This window comes from Streptopelia decaocto (assembly GCF_964273445.1).
Source record: "Streptopelia decaocto genome assembly, chromosome: 2".
NCBI lineage: Eukaryota > Metazoa > Chordata > Aves > Columbiformes > Columbidae > Streptopelia > Streptopelia decaocto.
This window is the reverse complement of record NC_138655.1, coordinates 105,482,330-105,508,903: the sequence shown is the minus strand read 5'-3', so window position 1 is coordinate 105,508,903 and position 26,574 is coordinate 105,482,330. Positions and strand designations below refer to the sequence as shown.

Below are 26,574 nucleotides of genomic sequence, written 5' to 3'. Positions count from 1 at the left end.
TTTTCAGGGTGGGGGAGGTTGCTGCTGCTGGTGGCAGCGTTTCCTCCTGCTGGAAGGTGATGAATAGACGAGGAGAGAGGCTCTGAGCCTGCTTCTCTGCTGCGGGAGTGTCTCTCCCTCCCTCTCCCTGCCTCTCCCCTCTCCCTGCTCCTATGTGAGTGTGTGTTTGGCTCCCCGGCTGTGTGTGCGTGTACACTGTGTATATATATCTGAGCTGGGAGGTTATTGCAAGCTTCTTTGAGCTGCGCTGCTCTGTGCAGGAAGAAGGGCTCAGCTGCAGTGGTAGAATCAACAGCAGCATTAGCAGCACCAACAGCTTTTTCCGCCTTTCTCCCTTCCCTTCATCTCCATCGCCTTTTCTCTCCCGCCCCTCACGTCTTTTTGGGGACGGTTTTTTAATTTTTCTTTTTCTTTTCTACAATTTTTTTTTTCTTTTTTTCTTTCCCTTCTGTGAAGGAGGCACAGACACACACACACAAACACAGAGAAATAAGGGAAAGAAAAGTACCTGGACTTACCCTGCTGCTGCAAACCCAGAGACAGCAGACGAAGAGGGGGGTTGGCTTCTACCCCAAGGTAAAGCCCTGCCCCTTTTACCTCCTCGCCACCTCCTCCGAGGAAAGAAGGAGAGAGAGAGAAGGGGCCAAAGTGGAGAAAAGCAGGTCTTCTGCAGCTGGCATTTGGAGTACAGGGAGCCAGGAAGTGAAGGATGGTTGTGGTTACCCGAGCTGGCTGCAGGGCAGCTCTCTTCCTCTGGATTTTCAGCAGCATTAGCTGCAGAGCCAGGACTGCTCTGCCTGCATCTCGTAAGTACCCTTTTCAAAGGAGCATGCACAATTTCAACTCTGCAATAAGCCAGAGGGGAATTGCCACAATTCTGGGAGTTGTTTTGTTTTTTTTTTTTTTTTCTCTGCTGGTGAATCTTGTGTTTGATTTTCCGTGTATTTGTATGTGTATGTGTTCACTGAGGTTTGCTGCCGTTCGCAATGCTCCCCATCAGACCTTCCTTAGTGTAGACGATTTCAGTGGTAGCTGGCATGGAAAGTTGAAAGACCTGCTCTATTATATGGTCTTGGTTCTGCAATGGAGTCAGAAGGGGAAAGGAATCAGACAGAAGCTGTTCAAAGTTTGGGGGTGAGTTTTGGTTGGTTCTTTGGTTTGGTTTGGTTTTTTTCCCACCTTCCTGAGAAGGTATGCAATTTGCATTTGGAAGTACTTCACTTCCACAGTTGTGTGAGGGAGAAGAGACGTGAGCATTTTCCATAACTAGTGTTTTATCAAGCAGCAGAAAGAGAAAATTTTATCTCATTTGGAGGAAAGAATCATGGTGAGTTGGTGCGAGGGAACTGAACCAGGACAGCTTTTCTGGAGAGTGAAGTTTTGCTTCCCATAATAACAAAGGCATTTTAGAGGAGACCAGCAATTGCCCCCCTAGGGAGGCAGAAATAGCAGAGCAATGATCAAGCATCTGCTGAAATGCTGAACTTCAGACTGGAGGAGTGCAGAGCACCTATGCAGGACTCAATTCTGCCATCAGAGTAAAAATGACAGCATGCTCATTGATTTCAATGGGTGTTAGATCAAATCTTTAGCATTGAACTGAGCTGTAGTTTCCAGTAAAACATTGGCAGGTAGATGTCAGTGTTAAGTATTTGTTGTTTCTCTTCAAACCATGTAAAGCATTTGCCATTTGCAAAGTATTTTTGAAATGCATACTGAAATGAAGCAGTGCGTTTTTATAGAATCATCAAAAATAGACATTGCTGTTGACTTCCTCTGCTGTTTATAGAGGAAAGAAATGTCCTGAGATGTTACAGATTATGTATGTGAATGGGGGCTGATTTACTGACCAAACAGGGAATTGTCTTAATGTAATATGCATACTGCATAGAAGTCTATATATCATTATATTTATTTGTTTCCATGGGGAAGGAATGAACAATGCAATTATTAGGGAACTGGAGCACTGCTATACTTTCTCAGTGTGTTTCTATCTGTTATCATCTGATATCTATTAAAACAAACAAACAAACATAACCAACCAAACAAAAATCCCCACAAACAATGTTATTGTTCCAGGATTTGCTTACACTTAAAATTTATTTGCATGTAAACAGAAAATGTACAGGTGTCTGCGTTGTATCTAGGTTTCAGAGGCCATAGGATGTTCAGTTATTTTTCTAACTTTAATTTAGGAGAAATATTGATGCTGAGGTTTATTGCTCAGTTTTGACTGTCCAACTAATTTTTCTTCTGAATATTATTTCTTCATGATCATCAGTCAGGCTTTGCATAACAGGAATATACAGTGGGAAAAATATATATATATATGTGTTCTCAGAAAATAAAGTTCCCTATACTCCTTTTCCACAACAGGATTTTTGAGGTTTTTGTTTGGTTGGTTGGTTGTTTTTTTGTCATTCAGTAACTAATGGCCATAGCATAACTTGAAAATTGCCTAAAGTGGGTTGTCTGATTACTCAACAAAAAAAAATCTTTAACTTTTGAAAGAAGTTAGTTTAGAAATTAATGGTTATATTAACATTACTATAACCAGAAATTCCACAAATAAAGGATAATTTTAAATACAATGTACTTATATACACTTCCATCTTTACAATTTTTTTCAGGTATTCAAAGTTTTCTTCATATTAATGCATCTTCCAAGATGAAGTGTATAGCATTTCATTTCTGACTCACTTCTGAAAGTGCAGTGGAGCTAGTTTTGTCTACTGGAAACAGAAATATAGCTAGAAGAACGCGTCAGCCTTAAAATTACAAAAGGAGTGTTCACATTGCAGTACATGCTTAAAATTCCTGTAAAGATGTATGGATGCCTGTGAAGTGGTACCACAGTAGGAACTCAAGTGCCGTGTCACAGTGTTTTGGTGTACCACTTAACTGGTTATCCTGTTGCACGCTTTGGTACACAAACTGGTCACTGTGCTGTATTTTCTGGGAGTCTTTGTCAATTTGTATGAAACTGATTGTGAATGGCATTGGGGGTTTTTGTTCTCATTTGACAAGAAAATGCAGGTTTGTTTGTTTGTTTATTTGTTTGTTTGTTTTCTTGTCAGTTGATTTTGTACATCATATTGGGAATACTTCTGAAAGGATTAAAAACTGTGTAGAATGTAACTTTGATGTAAAACTTTTTTTTTATGACTTTTTTTTTTCCTATTGCTATTTTATATTTTGGAATTGAAGTAATTAACAACAGCAAATTTATTCCTCACAGTCTATTTAAGGAAGTGTGCAAGACTAATGATGTACAGTAATTTGCAAATCCGTATATATGAGCTTGCTGTTCAATATTTTCTTACAGTCTGCTTGTGCTGACATAGAAAAACATTCAGGTTTTGAAAATAATAGAATTAGGTGTCACTTATGTGCGTATATTGCATCTCAAATGTTTGTTTACTTTGCAAAATCAGTAAATCTATCTCTGTCATTAAAATGATGTCTCTCAGTAATACTGATTCAGAAGTGATCATGTTGAAAGCTTCAAATCTCATTCAGTTTTATGTCAAGATGATGTGGGTAGTGAAAGCCCATCTTGTAGTACAATAAACATACACTGTGATACAATATCACACACACTAATACTCAGATCTTACTGTAAATTTTATTCATAGTCATATTTTCATACTTTAGCAATTAATTATTCATAATCCTGCCTTTTTTTTTTTTTTTTTTTTTTTTAATAAACATGGAAGGATCAAAACACTCTTAACTTCTGGAATCGAGGCTAATGAACAACTCAACCAGGAGAGGTCATCACAAGATAAAAAGTAACACGGAAAATACAAATTTAGTGTTTTATAGTTTTTTACATGGCTTAAAGATGGAATTATAAGAAAGACTATGGGTAGACTAAATTTCACTTGTATTCTTATTAAAAAACCACACAAAGCAGTGACCTTGTCTTTTTAATGAGAACGTTAAAGGGATTCATCATAGGATCATCTTCTTCTCTATGAAAGCAACTAATTTAAAAAGACATTGTTTTTCACAGGTAGATTTTATTTTTGTTTGTGTCTGTTTATGTGCATTGCAAACCTTATCAGTACAGAACTATTAAAACTTGTAGTTCTGATACTTCTTATGCTGTTGCAGTAGACCCCATACCACTATCAATGTTGAAGTTTAACCTCATTTTACAATAATTGGTGCAGAAATCAAATGAGAGGCAGGTATAATAAATCATTACAATTTCTGTATAAGCAAAAATATGAATCTCTTGGCTTTGACTGCACGGCACTCAGCTTGGGTAAGTGAGAAAAGTATTTAAAAATGTAATGTATCTTTTGAAAGAGCAAGGCATTGTACAAGACACTTCTTTTCAGGAGTTCTGGACTATATAGAATTAGATGGTCCATCCTTCCAGTTCACGGTGCTTGAATGCTGGATATGGGTATGTCATACATTATATTAGACCCACATTTGGGAGTAATTCCAGATAATTTTTCAGTCACAATGGTATTATGTGTAATCTGGTCAATTCCAGTTTTGTTTCTGTTATATCTAATTAACTTTTCTTAGTTTGGGTCCTATTGTCTGGATATGAACTCAGAGATCCCTCAGAATTTAGTTTCAAGTATACCAAAACATTTTCATTTAGGCTTAACGTTTAATCATTTTTCTTAACCCTGGGTGTCAAAGCAGTTACAAATGTACTAAGCTTTTAAACTGAGTGCCTAAGTTTCCTCTAAGACTATAGGATTTCATAACATTAAACGTAAGATTTTTTTTTCTTCTAGAACACCTTGTCTATAAATTTGACCAAAATTTACATTCATCATTATATGATAGTACTGATATTTAAGGTGCTATACATCACTATATAATGGAATTAACATTTAACAGGCAAACAACAGTTTTTTAACTGGTTATTATTTAAAAACATTGAACTGAGTTACACTGCGTGACTTTTTAAATGAATATGCTTTTCCTAGAACAATACATTATCTTACATGTGAATGAAATAGTAACAAATAGTCTGCTGGTGACAGCAACTGGAGCCTGCATTGGTGGTGGAAAGCCAAAGCTTCAAAGAGTTTTAACTTCTGTGTATGCAACACTGAATGTAGCCTGATGGCAGACTTTTGTCTATGTACAGAAAGTCTGATTCAAAGTTTGATGTGGTCAGTGATCGTTTCATCAATTGCAAATGTCAATGAATTAATGTTTTTCAAACTGTTTTTTCTTTCCTTGGTTACTTTTTGTGTTGCCTGTGGTTTTAGTTAATTTATTTTTTTTAAAACTCTAGTGCGATAATATGCAGTGAGAACACAAAGAGTGCTTCAGTAAGTGGTCCAGTCTGGAAGAAAGTTTGAAAGTGAAGTTAAAGACTATGAACTGAACTTGTCTCTGTGAACACTAGCTGTTTCTTTCACAAGGAGATGAGGAATATTTTCTGAATATCTCATTTTTTTACTCAGGTACTTTTAACACATTTGAAATATTATTTCAGTAGATGCAGTATTGACAGGAAGTTCTTTACATATGGTATATTAATCACACATTAGAAACTGTAGCTCTGCATGGATAACTCATATTAACATAGATCTGTGACAGACTGTAGGTTTTACTTCAGCTTTGATCTGTAAATTTTATAAAGCATCAGATCTCATGTCCAATGTTTAGTAATTATAGCAATATTTAACACTTTCTAATACTCTTAATGCTTGGGGCAGTAACAAACTATGCACAAACTATGGGGGTTTTCTACATTTTCTACATATGCAGAAGCTGATCTTCCTCTAAGCAATTTGACTCATAGGTTAAACATAAGATAAGTAGTTAAATCTTGAGGTGTGGCACCACCCATGTCTGTATTTCTTAAATACCAATCATGCTTCGTCTTACAAAAGTACATGCACTTGCAAATGTTTTTCAGTTACTTCAGCTAGAAAGTGTTAGAGAAGCGACGTCAGTCTTCCTCATCAGATGAAACTCTGAGTGCTTTTTCCATTTTAGTCTTCAAAATTTAAAGAATAAATTTAGAATTGTAGCAATATTTAGAAAGAGGTAATTTAATGAGGACATGATTTCCAAAATCCACATGAACAGGGATCCTTCTTTGAAAGATCAGGAAGATCTGCAGGACAAAAAGTGCAGTCTGGTAGTTTGACTTTTCTCCTACTGAAGGAAATAGAAGCTGTGCCACTAATTTTAAGAACTGTGATTACATTTTTTGTCAGTGAGAAGTTCATGACAGTCTATCAGTATAAGATCTAGAAATGATTAAAAGCTTCTTCAGACTTCAGCATTTGAGAAAACATTGATTTTATCTGTATCACATTTTGCTTATTCAGCTACTTTATTGGCATTGCATAGGTAGATATCTGAGACCACTAGCTAATTGCAGAACATGTTAAATCTCTAAATTTGGTAGTGAAGGAAATTGCGGTAATCAGTAATCAATTCTTTTGAGCTATTTGCAGTTCCAACTTTGAAGATAACATAGATGTAATAAAAGCATTCCCAAGACTGATGTTTGATGTTTACAAAGAACTCAGGCACATCTAGGTTTTATAGCTCTGCAGTTTTACAAAGTCGAGACCTTTCCTGCCTGAGAAATTGTCTCGATACTTGTGCACTGCTGTAGTAGCTGGTCATTTCTTATTTGTTCCTTAAGCTTGAATGACTGATAATTTAGAGCAGAAAAGGATATTGACATTCACATTTGCCTCTTTCCTCTGCCCAGAAAAGTCTAGAGAATTTTTGGCTTTATTATACAATATCCTGTAGAGGTGGTTCATTCAGACATTTAACCTAAGTGGTCATGCTAAGCCCACTGAGGGACTGAAAGATTTATTTACACTTACAGTTCATAAATTGATGTTAATATTTACCAACATTTGAAATATTTATCTTTTTTTTTTTTTTCAGCTGTGTATGCAGTCCAAAAAAATGTTTTAAATAAATCAGTGAATAAGATCCACTCAACATACCCAGGAAGTTCATTGCCAGTTTTGCATTTGTATCAATAAAAGCTCAGGTTAGGTTACGACTTTAAATGCATAAATAAAATAAGCAGCTAAAAATACTTTATAGTAGCCAGGAAGAATCTGAGCTGTTTTAGCCAAAGGACCTTCAACCTTATTGACACGTCGTGCCCAGAGGTATGAGTCGGTGGCGGGGGTAGAGGTGGCTCAGGTTCGTGGGTCCCCTTGGTTGGTAACCAGTATATACAATACTTAAAGTCTGTAAACAAGAAAAGCAACACCTTTTATTTTGCAGCTTGGCCCAATTAGTAGGTGATTCGGCGACAGAAAGATTTATGTTACTTAAGCTTAATTGGTGAACGGTTTAACAGCAAAGGGATTTACATAAAGGAGTTTGTGGCACATGGGGTGTTGTAAGCCTTATGTTATTATACTACTCACAGAAGGAGAGGCAAAGAAATACGGATAGAGGAAAGGAAAAGAGAAGGAAAGAAAAGAGAAAGAAAAGAGAAAGAAAAGAGAAAGAAAAGAGAAAGAAAAGAAAGAGGAAGGAAGGAAGGAAGGAAGGAAGGAAGGAAGGAAGGAAGGAAGGAAGGAAGGAAGGAAGGAAGGAAGGAAGGAAGGAAGGAAGGAAGGAAGGAAGGAAGGAAGGAAGGAAGGAAGGAAGGAAGGAAGGAAGGAAGGAAGGAAGGAAGGAAGGAAGGAAGGAAGGAAGGAAGGAAGGAAGGAAGTGAAGGATTCCGCCACCCTTACAGCTCCACAGCGTGGATGATGGGACTTGTAGTCTGGGTCCAGTGATGTGTGGCCTCTGGTGTCCCGCGTTGAGGCTGCTGGGGTTTGTAGTCTGGGAGTGCAGCATCCTCAGGTGTCTGGTTCGGTTCCTGTGACGAGACTGGTGGGCAGAGTGGTCCTCAGGATGTTGGGCTCCCTGTCAGTGCTGGTATAGGTGAGCCTTTTTATAGCCTTCTGGGTTGCCTGCTTGCATAACTTTGGTCTTCCGCGGGTGTGCTACTGTGAAAGAAAGAAAAGTCTGGGGGTGATTGCAAAACATAGACAAGTTTCAGGCCATGTTGAAGGGTCTCAGCTTTTCTCTTTGTGCTATGCTGGACCTATCAGAAGATGGAGCTATGTGCCCTCCGACATGTCCCCCACCTCCCACTGTCAGCCAGACGGCTTTTGTCTGTGGTTTGTTAGCTTGTCCTTGGTACATAAATCGCAATTCACCTTATTCTGAATGTCCCATCTCCTGCTACTAGGTCACAATGTTTGAAGCACAGTTCTCTTCAATCTTTGACAATGGCTCATCTCTTGCTCAGTCTTTTACTATGCCCCATCTCCTGTAGCTGGAGGAACTGGTTTTGCCACAGTGTTTGAGACATCATTCTTTTCAGTCTCTAACATCCACAAATGCATGTGATATTTTAAAATGAATATTTATTGTTTCTTTGGAATGTTTAAAGTCCAAGTTTAAAGAGAAAGTGATATTTTCTTGTAGGAATGTAATGACCCATTTAGATTTTTGCCTAAATAGTATATAAACATTCTGTTTGAGTTTTTAAAACTGCTGTATCATTGACTATTTTGTAACCTTTGTCAGGGAAATCGACCGTGCACACACTACATTTCTCTATACTTTTTCTGTTTCTATGTATGTAGGAATTATCTGCCTAATAACCATTTTTTGCATCAAATCTAGAAGTGTGCCACAATACATTTTCTTCATCACCTACATGGTGATAAAGCCTTGACTGTGTCTTTGATTGCTCAGTCACCTTTTATATTTACACTGATATTTATTGTGAAGCCAATGAAAACATGGAATTTAGAGGGAAGGATTATACAAGACCAGCAGATGAGCTGAGGAGACTGCAAGGGTCCATTTCCATAAAGGGTAGCAGAAAATCTGTGATGGAAAGTTTGTTGAAAAGGAAGACCTACTCCCATAACTAATGGAAGCTTAAAAGTATATGGGCCTGATGCAATGGGATACAAAACAGCAGGCAAGGGAATTCCAATATATTTTAGGTTTTCATGTCTTCTGTACTGGATTTAAATGTCATTAGTGCAAAGTTTTTGAAACACAGTCTGAAATGACATTAAATTGAGAGACAACTTAACTCCCATTTACATTTGCGGGAATAGTAGCAAGACTATGTCTGGGGAAAAACCCTGTGTATTACAACCAAAGCAATAAACAAGCAAACAAAAAACTTTTACACCCTGTTGTATTCTGTATTCAAACACAGATGCCTTACTAAGATCTCTAGACTCTGCCCAGATTGTCAATGAGACATAGAAAGGGCCTGTACATGTTCTTTTCTTTTCCTTGAATTTTGATAAAAATTCAAATACCTTTAAAAATATAAGGAAAAATGAAAAAGAAAGAAAATAAAGGAATTTTTAAAGAGTATTACAAATGATGATTAATGACCTCCCACCATTGTTCTGGACCATGAAAAAAAAAAGGGGGGAGCTAGTGCTGAAGAGAGGCTGTCTCCTATACAACAACAGTAACACATTTTCTTTCTGCTGAGGAATGGAGTCAGAGGGATCAGCTTGCCCTGTCCGCAGAATTAGCATTGCATTAGAAGAGTGAGCTTCTGTGAGAAATTGGTCAGAAGCAAATCCCGCACAGGGCAGGCTCTGCTGGCCTCATGCTCCCAAGCTTCAGCAAGCTATACTCTGTAACATGCTTTCCTTTGGTTTCACATCCAAAAAATTATGCTACTGGGAATACTGTCAGTTATATGATGAGTGTCCTACCTGCTTCTTCCCTGCTACAACCATGCTGCTAGAAATTTTAATGGAATTCCTTATAGATAGGAGATGCTATACCCTATAGATAAGACACAGTATCCATTACAGTTCCAGCCCTCTTCCAAACAGACCACACACTCACTTGCTTCTGCTCTTAATTTAATTGCCATTTCTCACACACCTAATTTCTCATTTTATTAATCATCTTACTCCTTGCTCTCTGACCTCGCCCCACCCTTTCCTCCAACAATAAACTGACTTGCTGACTTCTCTTGGATTTTCATTGATTCATCACCATATTGAGTAATTTGCTGAGCCTGAATCTAAAGGAGATTGTCTTCACTGATTCCTGATTAATTCATCCAGATGTGAAAGCTAGGTACACAGGTAATAATTCAATTGAAATTCCTTCACTGCTTAATTGCTGTGCCATAATCCTGGCATGTTAAATCAGATAATCAGTTATTATGAATGCAGTTAGGATTCTTTTTTTTTTTTCCAAAATCGGTTATTAGAATATCATTATAAGGAATGCTTTTATTAACTCTGTTTATAATTATGCACAAAATGTACTTCAGACTTTAGATCAGTACAGTGCATAGGTATTATAGATATAGAAGAAACTTGCATCAAAGGAATGCTGTGAGTGGATCATGTTCTCAAACCTTCATATTCATAGCTTATAAGGCCAAAAAGGATCACTGAACCAAGCTATAGTGACATGGTAGGTTGTGCTACTACTTTCATCTGCTTTACACATCATAGAATCCACAACCACAGAACAGTTTGGGTTGGAGGGACCTGTGAAGGTCATCTAGACCAACCCCACTGCTATGGGCAGGGACATCTTCCACTAGATCAGGTCGTTCAAGGCCCTGTCCAACTTGATCTTGAACACTTCAAGGAATGGGTTATCCACAAATTCTGTGGACAACCTGTTCCAGAATTTCTTCCATCTGTCTAATTTAAATCTAGCCTCTTTTGGTTTCAAACTATTATCCCTGTCCTCTCACCATACGCCCTTGTAAATGTTTCTCCATCTTTCTTGTAAGCCCCATTTAAGTTTGGAAAGGCCATGATAAGGTCTTCCCAGAGCCTTGTCTTCTCCAAGATAAACAAACTGAATGCTCGCAGCCTTTTTTTTAATGAAAGGGAGAAGTCCTCTGACCATTTTTGTGGTCTTCCTCTGGACCTGCTCTAACAGGTCCATGTCTCTCTTGTACTGGGAGCCCCAGACCTGGACACAGTGTTCCAGGTGGGATCTCACCAGAGCAGAGTAAAGGAGGAGAATCACCTTGCTGGACCTCCTGGCCACACTTATTTTTACACGGCCCAGGATACAACTGGCCTTTTGGAATTCAAATGCACATGCGTGGCTCATACCTATTTTTCCTTCTGCTAATATCCCCAAGTATTTCTCTGCAGGGCTGTTCTCAATCCATTCATCACCCAGGCTGTATTGCCTTGGCCCAGGTGTAGGACTTTACACTTGGACTTGAACTTCATGAGGTCCTCAGGGGTTCAGTCTTCCAGCCTGTCCAGGTCCTTCTGGATGGCATCCCTTCCCTCAGATGTATCAACTGCACCACTCAGCTTGTTGTAATCCACAAACTTACTCAGGATGCGCTCAACCCCACTATGTCATTAATAAAGACATTTCACAGTACCTGTCCCGATACAGACCCCTGAGGGACACCACTCATCTGTTTGGACATTGAGCCATTGACTACAACTCTGGGCATGACTATCCAGCCAATCCTTATTCATCTAGCAGTCCGTCCATCAAACCCATATCTCTCGAATTTAGAGACAAAAGTGTTGTGTGAGACTGTGTCCATGACCTCACAGACGTCAGGTAGATGACAGCAGTAGCTCTTCCCTTATTCAGCAATGCAGTCACACCATTATAGAAGGCCATCAGATTAATCAGACATGATTTGCCCCGGTGAAACCTCATTGGCTTTCTCTAATCACCTCTGTATCATCCATATACTTTGACATAGCTTCCAGGAGAATCTGTTCCATTATCTTCCCCATCTCAGAGGTGAGAGCGACTAGTTGGTAGTTCTCAGGAAATTAATTTTCACACTTTTTTAAAATGGGTGTGGTGTTTTCCTTTTCCCAGTCACTGGGGACTTTGCTTGACTGTCGTGACTTTTCAAATGTGATGGAGAGCATCTTAGTAACTACATCTCCCAGTTCCCTTGGATGGACCTTATCAGGTCCCATGGACTTGTATATGTTATTTTCCTCAGATGGTCTGGAACCTGATCTTCTCCTGCAATGAGTGGGACTCCATTCCCGGAGTCCCCACCTTGAAATTCAGAGGCTTGAGAGATGTGGAAAATGCAATGGCCAGCCAAAACCTGAGGAAAAAAGTTTTTGAGTACTTCAGCCTTCTCCATGTCAGTTTTCACCAGATGCCCTGTCTCATTTATCGGGGAGGTGCAGTTTCTTTTGTCTTTCTTTTCTGACTAACATCTCTATCAAGCTTTTGACACATTTCCTCCCAGGATTGAATGTCTCAGTCTCTAACTATGTTCTTTATCATTTTTATCAGTTTTTGACCTTACACATGGCCATATTCAAATGCTTGACATTTCCTTCTACCAGCTGACATAGCTGTCCCAAGCCTGTGACGTGTAAACTTCAATTTCATGTTGTCTTCAGCTTCAAATAGTATGCATTTTTCTGCAGTTCAAATAATAAAAATATTAAATAACCAAGGGCTGAAAAGTCAGATTTCCACTGATTCTCACTAGAAACCGCTAATTTCCTTTGTTACTGTTACATTTTGAGATATTTAGTATGTCACATGTATAATAATTTTGTACCTTGGTTAAAATAGTGTATACTCCCAGTCAAATGCCTTCAGAAATTGAAAAGCCTACTATTACAGTGTATGCAGAAACAGATATAAATGTATATATATGCAAATTTTATAGGATCCAAATTTGTCTTCTCAGGAAATGAAAGCCACCTTCAAAACTTCAGGATATTTTGTCAAGATCTATTTGTTGTAAACCCATGTTGATTTACACTAATTACATTTACCTTCTTTACATTTTTTTAAATCAGGTTCTCTTATTTTTTTCTAGCAGCATTGTCAGTTGGAGCGGCTTGTTATCTTCTTGCTATCTTGCAGGTTATCTTCTTCAGTATCAGCACACCATACATTCTTTCAGTCTTTTGGAATTTCCTCAGTGTTCCAAGGATTACAGAAAATGGGCAATAAGAATGCTCAGAGATTCTTCTCAGATATGGGTTATTCTGCTGGTTTAAAACTGTCTAGCCTTGTTAGCTTCTGTTTAACATCTTCCTCAGTTTTTATTAGAATGTAAATTGTTTTGTTGCCACAATGGGATCTGGCTATGCGGTCTTGCTTGTTTTTCTAACTCTGCATGTTTTTTACTTTCTACGTGATTGACAATTTCACCACTTGTATGTAGCAGTCTTTTGGCAGGGTTCCTTTGATTCTCTTCTCTCACCTCTTTTTCTTTTTTTTTCAACTACTTTTTTGTTGTTTTCTCTTTGTTTTTGATTTCCCTTATGCTTTCTATGCATAGATAAATTAAGCTGTGTATCCTTTTGCTTACATTTTTTTAAAGTATTTGTTAGACTCTGATTTACAAAATCACAAGACAGTTAAGGTTGTAAGGTACTGCTGGAGATCATCTTGCCTTGCTCAAGTAGGGTCACCTAGAGCAGGCTGTTCGGGACAATGTCCAGAGGGCTTTTGAGTATCTCCAGGAAGAGACTCCACAACCTCCCTGGGCAACCTGTGCTAATGCTTGGTCAGCCTCAAAGTGAAGAATTTTTCCCTGACGTTCAATTGGAACCTCCTGTGTTTCAGTGTGTGCTCACTGTCTGACAGGTTCCTATCAACCCATTCTCCAGCCTGTTGAGGTTCCTTTGGATGGCAGAACAACTGTCTGGCATCATTAGCAAAGATGGTGAGCAGGACAGAACCCAGTAATAACCCCAAGGATACACTGCTCCAGCGAGACTTCATACCACTCTCTGGGCACAACCTTTCAGACATTTTTTAATTCACCTCATTGTCTTCTCATGCAGCCCATACTTCATCAACTTTTCTATGGAGATCTTATGGGATACAGTATCAAAGGCCTCTCCGAAGTCTAGGTAGAGAGTATCCACTGCTCTCTCCTCATGTACCAGGCCAGTAGTTTCATCATAGATTTTGTCAAGCTGATCAAGCATGGCATCCCCTTGGTGGAGCCATACTGTTTACTCTTGATGATTTTTTTGTCCTTAGTGTGCCTGGAAATGGTTTCCAGAATTAGCTGTTCCACCACCTTCCCAGGGATCGAGGTGAAGCCAACTGTCCTATAGTTTTCTGGGTCCTCCTTCTTGCCCTTCTTGAAGACAGGAGTAATGTTTGCTTTCCTTCAGTCCCCAGGCAGCTCTCTCTATCACCATATGTATTGCCAAGCATTTGCTGAAGTGTTTTTGAACAATTCCCATTCACAGTCAAGTTTTTCTGTTTAAATTCTCAAATGCTGAAGAGGTCTAGCTACTACTGCTACTAAGTCTACTTAACAGGATTTATACCTCCATCGAGGAGGTGTAAAACACATACTAGAAGCATGTACACAGAAATTCATTATTTAGAAAAAGATCTAGAAGACTAATAAGAATCCTATTCAAGGTCAAACTCAGTAGGTCATCTATATTCAACTAAGCATTTAAACAATTTTTTTTAAAATAACCCCCTGAAGACATCCTAACATTCCTGGAAAGTCTTTGAGAATGATAAATGTTTTATTAAATTCTTGGTTGAAATGGGACAAACATATACATAAACACACATGACAATCAAAGTAAAAGACTAAAAATTTCTATTTGGCTACAATTCTCATTATTGAATGATAGTATAAAGGAAGTGTCTGTTCACGATATTGTTGGTGTTAATGACCCTAAATTTCAGATATAAATTCATCATTATTAGAAGTTTTCATTCTGGGCTATAAATTAAAATATTATATGCATATTGCTTACATGTTAAAATATTTTAGTTAAAAATATTTATTTTTGCTAGCCTGGAAATAGTTGCACCTAATTTTTAAAAATATAAGTTAATGTCTTTGAAAGGGAGTTTCTGAAATGTGCAAGCAAATAATCTTTCCATGTACATGTGCATACAGACAATAAGGTGGTTTGGCTGTGTTTTGATGTATTGTTGGTAACAGATACAATGAGGCTGCCTTGAGCTTCCTCTTGAGTAGATGGTAGAATCTTGCAGGAAGTTACATAAAATTTTTGCTAAGTTTTGAGGCTTTACATGCGATTCCATCTGGGAAAAGAGACAAGGTATATTACTTCAGGCAGGGACAGTTTACTTACCAAGTCCTTGAAGGTTAATTTAATCTGGCAAAAGGGCAATAAAATCAGAATCTGGAAAATAAAGGCATGCAACGCATGTTTATCATCCAATGATGAATTTGGAACATAGTGTGATATTTGCAATATGTTTAATGCAAGTAATTTTTAAATACCCCGTGTTAACTGAATGTAGGGAGTATATTCAGGCCCTGTCTTACACATGCAGATTTTCATGGGGGTATAATTGTCATGCAAAGATCCAAGTGTCTTTCAAATTCTTCCACTGAGCCTGGTCCACAGTTTCATTATTCTGCCCTGTCAGATCTTCAGATCAAAGGTGAAGTTACTTAGTAATGTACATAGTGGGTACTTGATAATGTTAAATTCAAATGCATTTAGAGTCAGTCAGGGATGTAGGAAACAAGGTTTTCTGTGTTTGGGATCTGCTATATACAGGAGGAAGAAAAGAGCCTTATAGCATCATTTCTCTAAGCAAAAAGCCTTCCATGAATTTGAAGTTGCAGAAGGGGTATGTGAGGACTCAGTGTCCTGGCAACAGTTCTGGGGGTGAGGTCTAGTGAGGCTATGGTAAGTTCTGGCATGGGGCTTGTGTTGGGGACTATATGGCAGCTATTTGTTGACATCTGGAATTTGATGTGAAAGGCTGCTTCTCACTGCAATGGAAAATAGAAGCCTCAGGATATTGCTGCTAGAAGCAACTCGGTGCAGTGTCTGTATGAAAGTGTCTCATCACTGCAGGAGAACAGTCTGATCTACACAGAATGAAATATGACATAAGGTTGTTACACTCCAATGACTTAACTGGATGGGCCAATGTATCAGACCATTCTTTTTATACTATAGAGAGGTTATGCTCTTTTGTTTTTTGTTTTTTGTTTTTTTTTATAATTTGATACTTGCATAAATTTGATTATTAAAACCTTTTTATAGATCCTACTTTCTCTCATACTAATGTACAGCACCAGTAATTACATTGAATTCCAGCAAAGTTCCATTGGAGCTTTTCAGTGTATCAGAGATGAGAATTTAGCACAGTTTAATTAGAGATTTCTCAACTGTATTCCAGACACCAGCTATTTATCTCCAGTATGTCTTTGAAATTAATCTTTTGAGTTTTTAATATAAAACTATTTGTGATGAAAAAAATAGTCTTTACAGCTGTAAGACTAGAAGTTGTCTAAGCTTTTCTTGCTAATTTAAATTCTTAATATTTAACCATGCCAAGACATTTAATTGAATGACAGTTGTTAGATCTTTCTGCAGGAAATATTTTAAATACTGTGAAATATTTTTGCACCTCATTTATATCAGTCATCTTAACTTTGAGGATTAGTATTGATCACAAAGTTATTTTCTGTGACCATATGACATAGTTTTGTGGCTGACACCAAAGGTCAGTGCACTTCATTTTTGTTATCTTCAAGAAAGCTTTACTGAGCTTTCTGGGACCTTCCCCTGTAACTGTCGTATTCAACTGAAATTCATATATATATATATAACTTTATATATATATATATATTAACTGTTCGGAGTAGCAGGAAGGTATTACCAGAGACTGAAGCTTTCATTAAGAGAAGCTTCATGAAGCAGACTTTTTGTTTTTTCTGTTAATAAAGAAGACAGATCAAGCTAATATGGAAATGTTGACAAGTTACTGGAAAACTATCACAAAAAAAACCTGTGTAGACTTGTGTAGATAATGAGCTACAGTTCTTTTTCAATGTGTAGCATTTTAAGGCACAATGCAGTTTAGCAAAATATAAAAAAATGCTGTTATTGCACAGTGGAATATATTAATAAAGGCTGTCCACTTCAGCTAAAAATCTATCCAATGAAAACAGTGTCCTAGATTACACAACTCCTATAATCAACCCTTTTAAAAAGCTACCAGGGTAAACTTCAGAAGACATGACATTGATGCAACAACAACCAACCAAACGCATACCAAATGTTTCACGGAAATTATCTCTTACATCAGCTACCTTCTACTGGCACACTTTTCATTTGAAAATACAATTGCTCTCATCTGATCAGATTCAAGGCCTTGGACGAAAGGGGCTCATTATGAATTCTGTCCATGAATTCCATCATCTTTCTAATTTTTCTATGTGACATTATTGAGCAGCAGATTATATGAGGCAACTCGGTGATTCCACTTTTGGGAAGTAATGCATTTCAGAAGAATAGCTGTACATCAGGTACACGAAACTCATTAGTAAAATTAGAGGGTGGTCCACTCTTTTTAAAACTTGTATATGAACATCTTTCCCCCCCCCCTTAGTAATTCATTCTGATTTGCTTTCTGTGTTTACTTCTTTCCTGCTGTATGAGGCTGGGCTTCCAGTTAGTCACATGGAACAGAGAAATGAAAAGCACCCAGTATTTTTAGTATAAAATGACTCAAGCAATCACTTTAAGTCCTGCAATCAAACATCTGTTTCTTCCAGAAGATGATGAGTGCTTGTACAGTGCCTGTCAGAATGATGTTCGAGTCCATGACTATAGATCATAACTGCCTCACCAAGTAACACCTTATGTATTCTAACAGAAAAGGGACACAGATTTTTCCATCCTTATTGATATTGTTATCTACTCTGGTATTAGTTCCATTGCTCTCACAAAGTAATGTACTGGTCAACAGGGATCAAAATGTATGAATAATTTCTTAATGAAGTTCTTAGTATTAAATCAGAGAACACTGGCTAAAAAGGAAAAGTTTAGAACTTTTAAAAAAGAAAATTAGGATTCTGTTTTGTTGAATGGAACTTGGAACAATATAAAAATAGAAAGTCCTGTTTGCTTTAAGTAATTTGTTATTGGAGCAGGGACGTGCACAGAGAGATGCAGGGACATGCTCTGCCAGGTGTGCAGTGTTTTATGCTAATCTGATGCAAGTTGGGCACTTTTCCAAGCTAACAAGAGCTCCAGGGAGATTTTTCCTCTCAGTCTCTTGCCTTATCAGCTCCTGAGGAAGCTTTTGCAGTTAAATGGAGCCATTTCCTCTTGTGGTTTAGGTAGTACTTTTAAGATGCTGCAGGAGTGTTCCTGTAGCCCTTTTTCAAGCTCCCCGCTTAGAAAGAGTGGAATGAAGTAGTGTTTGTTGAGCATCCTGAGCTCATCTTTAACAAAAGCCAGATTATGGAAAATATATTTGTTCTAGAACACAAATATAGAAATGATTGTTGGGAAGGTTATAGAAACAAGCAAAGGAAAAAAAAATGAATGTGTTTACTTCATGCATTTGACTTTAAATAGAAAAAATGAAAAAAAAAAGTAGCAGTGTCTCTTATTTATATTTACAGGATGAGACGCATGAATCTTTTGCAGAAAACAAACACACACACAACCTCCCCTATGACTTAAAAATTATTTGCAGCGATTTCTGAATAAATGAATAAAATCCAAAATGAAAAAAAAAATCTAACTTGATTTTGCCTTTGTCTGTTTGGTTTTTAGTGAAACATAGCCCTTTCTTACCAAATTAAGTGCAGAATCTTCTTAATCATCTTAATTCCAGAATCTCAGTTCTTGTACTATTCTGACTACAATGCTCTATTTTCTGCTTCTACATTCCCAATTACATAAAGCTATTCTGCTTTGAAACCCTTATGTTCTTGGGGTGATATATACATGCTTCTGCACATTGCCCTCCGTGTGATTGAAAAGGGAATGTGCCTGCTTTTCTCCAGCATTAAAACTACAGACCTTTTGCTCTGATTTTTCTTCCTCACTTATTTGTCAGTGGGTCATTGAACAAACAGAAGCTGAAACAACATAAAACAGATCCAAATATCAAAGCTGTGCTCAGAGTCAATTAACTCCACAACAAAGATCCACTCAGTGAAGCTGAGAAACATGTGAAAATAAAGGCCCATTTTAATTAGATACATCCTGCAGAAATCTTCATTTACTGCACTTTAAATATCCCTTTTTTTATTTGTTTGTTTCTAAGTGATAAAGGACATCAGGGTGGAATACACCAGTGTGAGAAAGAAAGAAAATTTGACATAAGAGGTAGAGAATCAGCTCGTACAAGTAATACTCAGGGTTTATCTTTCCCTTGGGCCTCTCAGTCCTTTAGCATTTTTTTATTTTTCCATTAGGAAAATCTGGGAGCAGTCATTACCTCTTTAATGAAGGATTCCTGGGCTTGTGAGATCTGATTTGCATGAAAAATATGGAGAAAAAGAGTGGAATGGTCATAGTGCCCCAAAGAATCCCTTTAGATGTGCAAGCATTTCCTAATGTTTTCTCTGTGAATTATATTAAGTTTCCATAATACAGTAATATGTTGTTCAGTACTCATGCCTTTGTAGAAGGGCAATGTTGCTGCTTTAGCCACTGCAGATGTTTGACTGCAATAAATGACTCTATTTCTCTCTGCTTAGAAGTGACATCTTTCCCTCTGTTCAGCAAAATTAGAATACATTTTCAGTGCACAGTCTCAGATTGTTTCAGTGTCGGTCACTACTAATCACTTTAGATGGAGCCATTAAGACCATTCCTGTTTTCCTGCCAATTGTGCTAAATTGTGCCTCAGCTCTGAATGAATGTCCAGTGAGAGCCTGATCCTTCTCCTGTTGGTTGATGATAAAAGCATCACTGACTTCTATGAAGCTACCTGTGAATCTCTAAATGTTAATGGATGATGTAGATGTCAAGTGAAGGAAAAGAGAAAAAGACAAAGACGTGACGGTCAGTGCACTGACAGAAATATTTTCTCCCTGTTGCAAAAGCATCCCTGGTTCCCTAGTAGGTCAGTCCTCTGGTGTACGTAGGTCAGTACGAATATAGGTAGACCAGTCAGACCAATATACAACCTCCACAGACAAAAGAACTGATGCTGGTCCTTTTTGTTGTGAGATATAAATGAAAGGTATCACTGGTAAAGTACACACTGAATTGCATTGATCCTCTCAAAATTCTGGATCCAGACAGCACTTGGCAACAGGTACTTGAATGATATCCTTTATATTATGAAATAGCAACAGGGTCATAATTTCTTTGGGTTCCTGTTTTGATTTTTATCTTACTGATCTTGAAGAGCTTTCAGACATTTCTCTTCTACAACTTATTACTTTTGACAGCAGACAAATGTTTCTGTTTCTGGTGGATAGTGTTTCCAAGAAAGATGTAGGAATGATGAAAAACTTTTTGCTATGAGCTTGGAGAGTGTATGTCCCATGTACTTATGTCTGACTCACAGTTGTGTTGAGTTCATGCTCTGTACCAGTACAGGGTTGATGAGGTACAGTAATGGTTATCTTTCCTCTTGAATAAACCGCTGATTTAAGTGGGCAGTGCTGGACTAAACAGACATGATATCAGCATTAAAATGTATGTTTCTATTTATTTAAAAGTCACTTTGAGATTTGTTTTGTAATCAATTTGAATAATATTTTATACTGTTCTATCTAACTGAAGTAGCCGGATTTTTCTTGTAATCAAATTTTAATTGATAGTCCTAAGATAATAAGTAGGATAATAGTACAAAGAAATAGAGAAAGAAGAAGTTGATAAGAAATGAAGAAATTCAAATGGCTGGCAGTGTTAAAGATAGATAGTAATTATTCTTCTCTGATAGTTATAAGAAATCTGATTCATGTTTCTCTGAACATAAAAAATGAAGCATGTTATTTTTCCTTTTGAAGACATTTTGTATCACGCTAGTAAATTCCTAGGAACCATTGGTGCACTGTACTGCGAATTAAAGGGTGGTAGTTATGTTAACTTATTTTCTGCTTCCTCTTTTGTTTTCTCCTTTACCTCTGTTTGCAGAAATGCCATTTGTCCTAACCAGATTAGGGACCATTGAAGTTAGCTTTCTCTGTTTTGTGGACAGATTGAAGAGATGAAGATTGGGATTGAAGAGCTGTGAGCTTTAAAACCTGACCAATAGACAGGATCTTACTTTTCCTCTTCCTTTTTCTCCTTGCCTCCTCACCCTGCTACTACTGAAGTATATAACATCTCTCCCACTCCCCTTTTGATTTTTTTACTGTCAATTCATTTATCAACCAATGGCTTTTGCTTCTGGTTCAGGAGGAATCACAGAATGTTGGCTTGGAAGGGACCTTTAATGATCACCTACTCCAACCCCTCTGCCATGGGCAGGGTCATCTTTGTCTCAGAGCTCTGTCCAGCCTGGCCTTGAACACTTCCAGGGATCAGGCATCCACAACTTCCCCGGGTAACCTGTTTCAGTGTCTCAACACCTTCCTCCTGAAAAATTTCTTCCTTATACCCAGTCTAAATCTACCATCTAGGAAGGCTAGACAGAAGCAGAAAATAAGGTCTTAAAGAGGCTAAAGGAAGATGGTTGTTGGTTTCAGGCATAAGGAAGTAATATAATATTTTCTGACCAATTCTGTTCTGGTCCCTACTGTTGCTCGAAACCAGAAGAGAAGATTCACTTGGAGTTTAGGGCTAGTAGGTGTATCTCTCTGATTTCTGAATTTGATGACTTGTTTTATTATTAAGTCCCTTAGAAAGGGTCCTTTCAGTCTTCATTCATCTCTTTCTCTGCATTTATAAAGAATATTTAAGTCAGAACTCCTGTTGTCACAGAGAATACTTATATTCTGAATAAAAAAATAATTCCTATTTGGTTGCTGAAAAATTGTCTTTCATGAAATACCAGCAAAAGCATCATGTCCATTGTGAAGCATATTCAGAGATGAGAGATTATTTTATTTTTCTCCTCATTGGGAAAGGAATTGCTTTTGGTTTTATATTAAATCTGAAATGTGACAGCTCAAACTGATGCCATGCGCATATAACTTGAGGATTTTTTGTAAAAGGCAAAAGAGCTTCCTTTCGTATAAGCAAAATCTGCTATAATATCAAGGAGTCTTTCTGATGGAAACCCAGAATGGATTGACCTGATATACTAATGTTGTAAATTTATATAGGCTGTATTCAGCTGACAGAGGAGAAATTGTCTTGCAGAAAAAAACCTTAATTTGCCACTTGTTTAACTATTTTCCTCTGGAACATAAGCAGTTGATAGTAAGAGCCAGAGAAGTCTGGGGTCTTTTTCACTGACTATATTTCACTCTGAAAAGTCAATATTTCTATTTGTCTTGAATAATATTGTCAGGAGTCAAGTGAAAGACTGAAATCACTGTGCTTGAAACTGCCTACAGAGGGAGATCTTCTGCTAGATTCTTGAAGGGTGTAGATCCTGGATATTAACTCAGAAATATAGCAACCAATTCACTATACTATGTATCTCATTGTAAGGACCATGTCTAGCAAATCCAGATCTAACCTAGAGAAAGTCAAAGAAAGCATGCCCGCTCTGCCCCGATGAGCAAGACTGTCAAACTGGTAACAGTAGATGACGAGAAGGCTGAGGTACTCAACAACTTCTTTGCCTTAGTCTTCACTGGCAAGCTCTCTTCCCACACCTCTCAAGTGGATGAACTGCAAGATTGGGGAAGCAAAAGTGGGGGGAGCAAGTCCCTCCCACTGTAGGTGAAGATCGGGTTCGTGACCACTTGAGGAAACTGAACATACACAAGTCTATGGGACCTGATGAGATGCATCCCAAAGTGCTGAGGGAATTGGCTGATGCAATTGCCAAGCTGCTCTCCATGATATTTGAGTAGTCATGGCATTCAGGTGAAGTCCCTGGTGACTGGAAAGAGGGAAACATTGCACCAATTTTTGAAAAGGATAGAAAGGAGGACCCTGGGAACTACCAACCTGTCAGCCTCACCTCTGTGCCTGGCAAGATCATGGAAGAAGATCCTCCAAGAAGCTGTGCTAAGGCACATGGAGGACAGGGAGGTGATTTGGAACAGCCAGCATGGCTTCACCAAGGGCAAGTCCTGCCTGACCAACCTAGTGGCCTTCTATGATGGAGTAGCTTCATCAGTGGATAAAAGAAGTGCTACGGATGTCATCTATCTGGACTTTGGTAAAGCCTGTGACACAGTCCCCCACGATATCTTTCTCTCTAAATAGGAGAGACATGGATTTGATGGGTAGACTGTTCAGTGGAGGAGGGACTGGCTGGATTGTTGCACCCAGAGAGTAGCAGTCAATGGTACAATGTCTGGATGGACACTGATGAGAAGTGGTGTCCCTCAGGGGCCTGTACTAGGACCAGTACTATTTAATATCTTCATCAATTATATAGACTTTGGGACTGAGTGCACCCTTACCGAGTTTGTGGATGACACCAAGAAGAGTAGTGCAGTTGACACACCTGAGGGACAGGATACAATCCAGAAGGACCCGGACAAGCTCAAGAAGTGAGCCTCATGAGGTTCAACAAGGCCAAGTGCAAAATCCTGAACCTGGGTTGGGGCAGCTCCCAGTACCAATACAGGCTGGGGGTTGAAGGGATTGAGAGCAGCCGTGTGGAGGAAGACTCGGAGGTACTGATGGATGGAAGATTAATCATGAACTGATAATGCACGCTTGCAGCCTAGAAGGCTGCATCAAAAGGACCGTGGTCAGCAGGTCAAGGGAGGTGATTCTGCCCTTCTGCTCTGGTGACATCCTACCTGGAACACTGCATCAAGTTCTGGAGCCCTCAGTACAGAAAAGACATAGACCTGTTGGGGAGGGTCCAGAGTAGAGCTACAAAGATGATCAGAGTGTTGTAACACTTCTGCTATGTGGAAAGGCTGAGAGACCTGGCATTGTTCAGCCTGGAGAAGAGAAGGCTTTTCAGTACTTAAAAGAGGCCTATACGAAAGACGGGGACAGACTTTTTAGCTGGGCCTGTTGCGATAGGACAAGGGGCAATGGTTTTAAACTAAAGGAGGGGAGATTCAGGCCAGACATGACGAAGAAATTTTTTTACAATGAGAGTGGTGAAACACTGGGAGAGGTTTCCCAGAGAGGTGGTAGATGCCTCATCCCTGGAAACATTCCAGGCCAGGCTGGATGGGGCTCTGAGCGACCTGATCTAGTTGAAGATGTTCCTGCTCATTGCAGGGGGGTTGGACTAGATGAGCTTTGAAGGTCGCTCCTAACCCAAACTATTCTACGATTCTATAACCCAACTCTCAGTGAAAACTGACAATTGAATATAGCAGCTTACCAGACTACTTCACTTGGTAACATATGTCTGATTTATACAGTTTTTGAGTCCTGCAAATGTAGTAGAAGACAGTGGAGACCAGGTAAGCCAATTTTGACATTCTGAAGCAAAGACACCCAGATTTACAAGCATATCACAAAAGCAGGCATATCAAGAAAAAAGTATAATGAATGAGGATTCTGTCCAGAAAGTTATGGCATAAGAGTTCCCTTTAACGCTTCTGACCAAGCCTAGGAAAGGAAGATGGAACTAAACTAGAAAGATCTAGAGATGGAAGTAAAATACTGAAATTTCAAACATGACTCAGATTTAAAATTCAGTGGAGTGAGGTCAGTCTTTCTGGGTCAGACACATCCCTGCACAAATTCCTCAAAACACTGCATCATGATCTATTTGGCCATTTTTGTCTGATGTGGGTGCACATATAGTGTTCCTTTGAATTGTTTGAAATTTTCTGTGTCATATATACTGAGTTGATGGAGGAATGCATCTCCCAAAATGATGTAAGATCGGCAAGGCTGAAAGTAGCAGCTACATACAATCTGCACATGTTACTAAATAAACAGAGATATATCTAAAACCAAAGAAAAAAAGTCTGAACTGTCAACTGAACTATGAATAAAATTGTATTATATACATTATGAGAAACTGCAACAATTATTTCAGATCTTTTTGTGGGAGTAAAAAGAATCTCTTGGCAAATGTCTGGTTTATGCAGAGCTACAAGGATGAACACAGTGCTGAGAATTTCTCAGAGAATTTTCAGTGGAATTTCAGTGGCATGACTGGCATTTTACCACTATTCATACGGTTAAGAGAGTACTCTTCTTCGCGAGAAGAAAAGGTTTATTTATAAGTATAGCCTGTTGTTTGTACTTATTAATCAGTGTATGCCATGCTTTGCTTTAATAACTGTGATTATAGAAAGAAATGAAGATACAGTTATGAAGGATCTCATAGTAATTCAGAATATAGACATGTAAATGCATCTACTAATATGCAAACTGTAAATATCAAAGTAAAATTGTTCTGGTGACAGTTTTAATGAGGACTATAGTTACTTTTCAGCACTGATGTTTAATGCTTACAAAGTTCTATTTTCTTTCGCTGTCTTCCTTCTGCCCCAAGCAGACATTTCTACTAATTTAAATGAAAACAACAGTATCATATTTCAGAAGATTCTTATCATTTTGAATCTGGCAGAGGAACAAGAGGGGAAAACTAGACATCTTCTTCCTATATATTCCAGAGGGCAAATCCCCACTAATAGCTGAGACAGACCCATAAAAAGTTGAAAAGATGTGAATAAGTTTTGCCTGATGTCTTATGATAGAAGGGATGTGGAGACCTTTAAGGCAAGGATCAGAACTTCCTTCTGTATAACATTTTTTAAATTTTTCAAGGTAAGACTTAATGGACTAGCTGAGACCTTTGCAACACACATGCAATTTGCAGCTGGGGTATGTAAAAATCTAGTATGGAGAGCAGCTCTGCTAAAACTGTCTAGAGGTGGTGGGTGAGGACAGTGAACCTGGCACTGTTTTGCTTCCCTGCAGGTTTTATTGCATATTGTGTGTTTTGACCACTTTTGCAGATATGAACAGAATAAATATTCAAACTTCAAATGTAAATCTGGCCATGTGCTATACATGCTTTTAATAAGAAGAGAGTGGTGTGCTTAAAACACTGTTTATAACACAACTGATGGCAGCAAAAATTTTCAGGGGTGGATCTCTTCACTTTTCAAATACAATGTTTGTATTGTCCCAGTTTTGTTTAGATTGAGTTTAATACACATAATCAATCGGGCTGCCAAATGGACTTCATACCTAAAGCCTGAGTTTCTGGGAATAACTCATCAGCAAGTGTAATTTCTGTGATTTGGGTAATTTCATGATTGAAGTACCTTATGATTGAAATACCTTAGTATCTCACTCTCATAAACTTGGTGAAGATTGGGGAAAAACATAACATGAAAATAACAGACATCGACTTCTAGGGACTTAAATAAACAAACACTAGCAACCTTAACCAAGGTCGAATTGTTAAATGTATTTTTACTGATGATTTCAGGGAACTAGAGGTGGAGCTAGAATGATACATTGTGCTTTGTTGTCTGACTGCAGGACCATGGAGAGTAGGAATTTGGATATGTAAAAGTTTATTGACTTCTACATAATTCTTCATTATTTCAGATCCATCCTGAACTCTTATTATTTTACTTTAGTTATCAAGTTCATTTCTAGATAACAAGAGCCCTTCAGAAGTTATTTCTTAAGGATTTTTGGTTCTGTACAAATCATAGATACAGATCCTAATTTATCTAACCAATACTGAACAATGAATTTTAAAATACACGAAATCTGTCAGCCTTAATCACCTGTTTAGAGTTTAATAAAAATGGTAGCAAATTAAGCCTTGAAATGCATGTGATTTGAATGACACATA

At 38.1% G+C, this 26,574-nt stretch overlaps 1 protein-coding gene across 1 annotated transcript in view; it reads left to right on the top strand.

The window, feature by feature from the left end:
• Positions 1 to 709: 709 nt before the first annotated feature.
• The window catches only part of CNTNAP2 (contactin associated protein 2), a gene marked incomplete at its 5' end in the record, with an annotated part of 1,159,740 nt that continues 1,133,875 nt past the window's right edge, over positions 710 to 26,574 (top strand). Inside the window, one exon of the mRNA XM_082045698.1 lies at positions 710 to 806. Within this exon, the coding sequence (XP_081901824.1) occupies positions 710 to 806 (97 nt within the window). The remainder of the gene's footprint in view (positions 807 to 26,574) is intronic.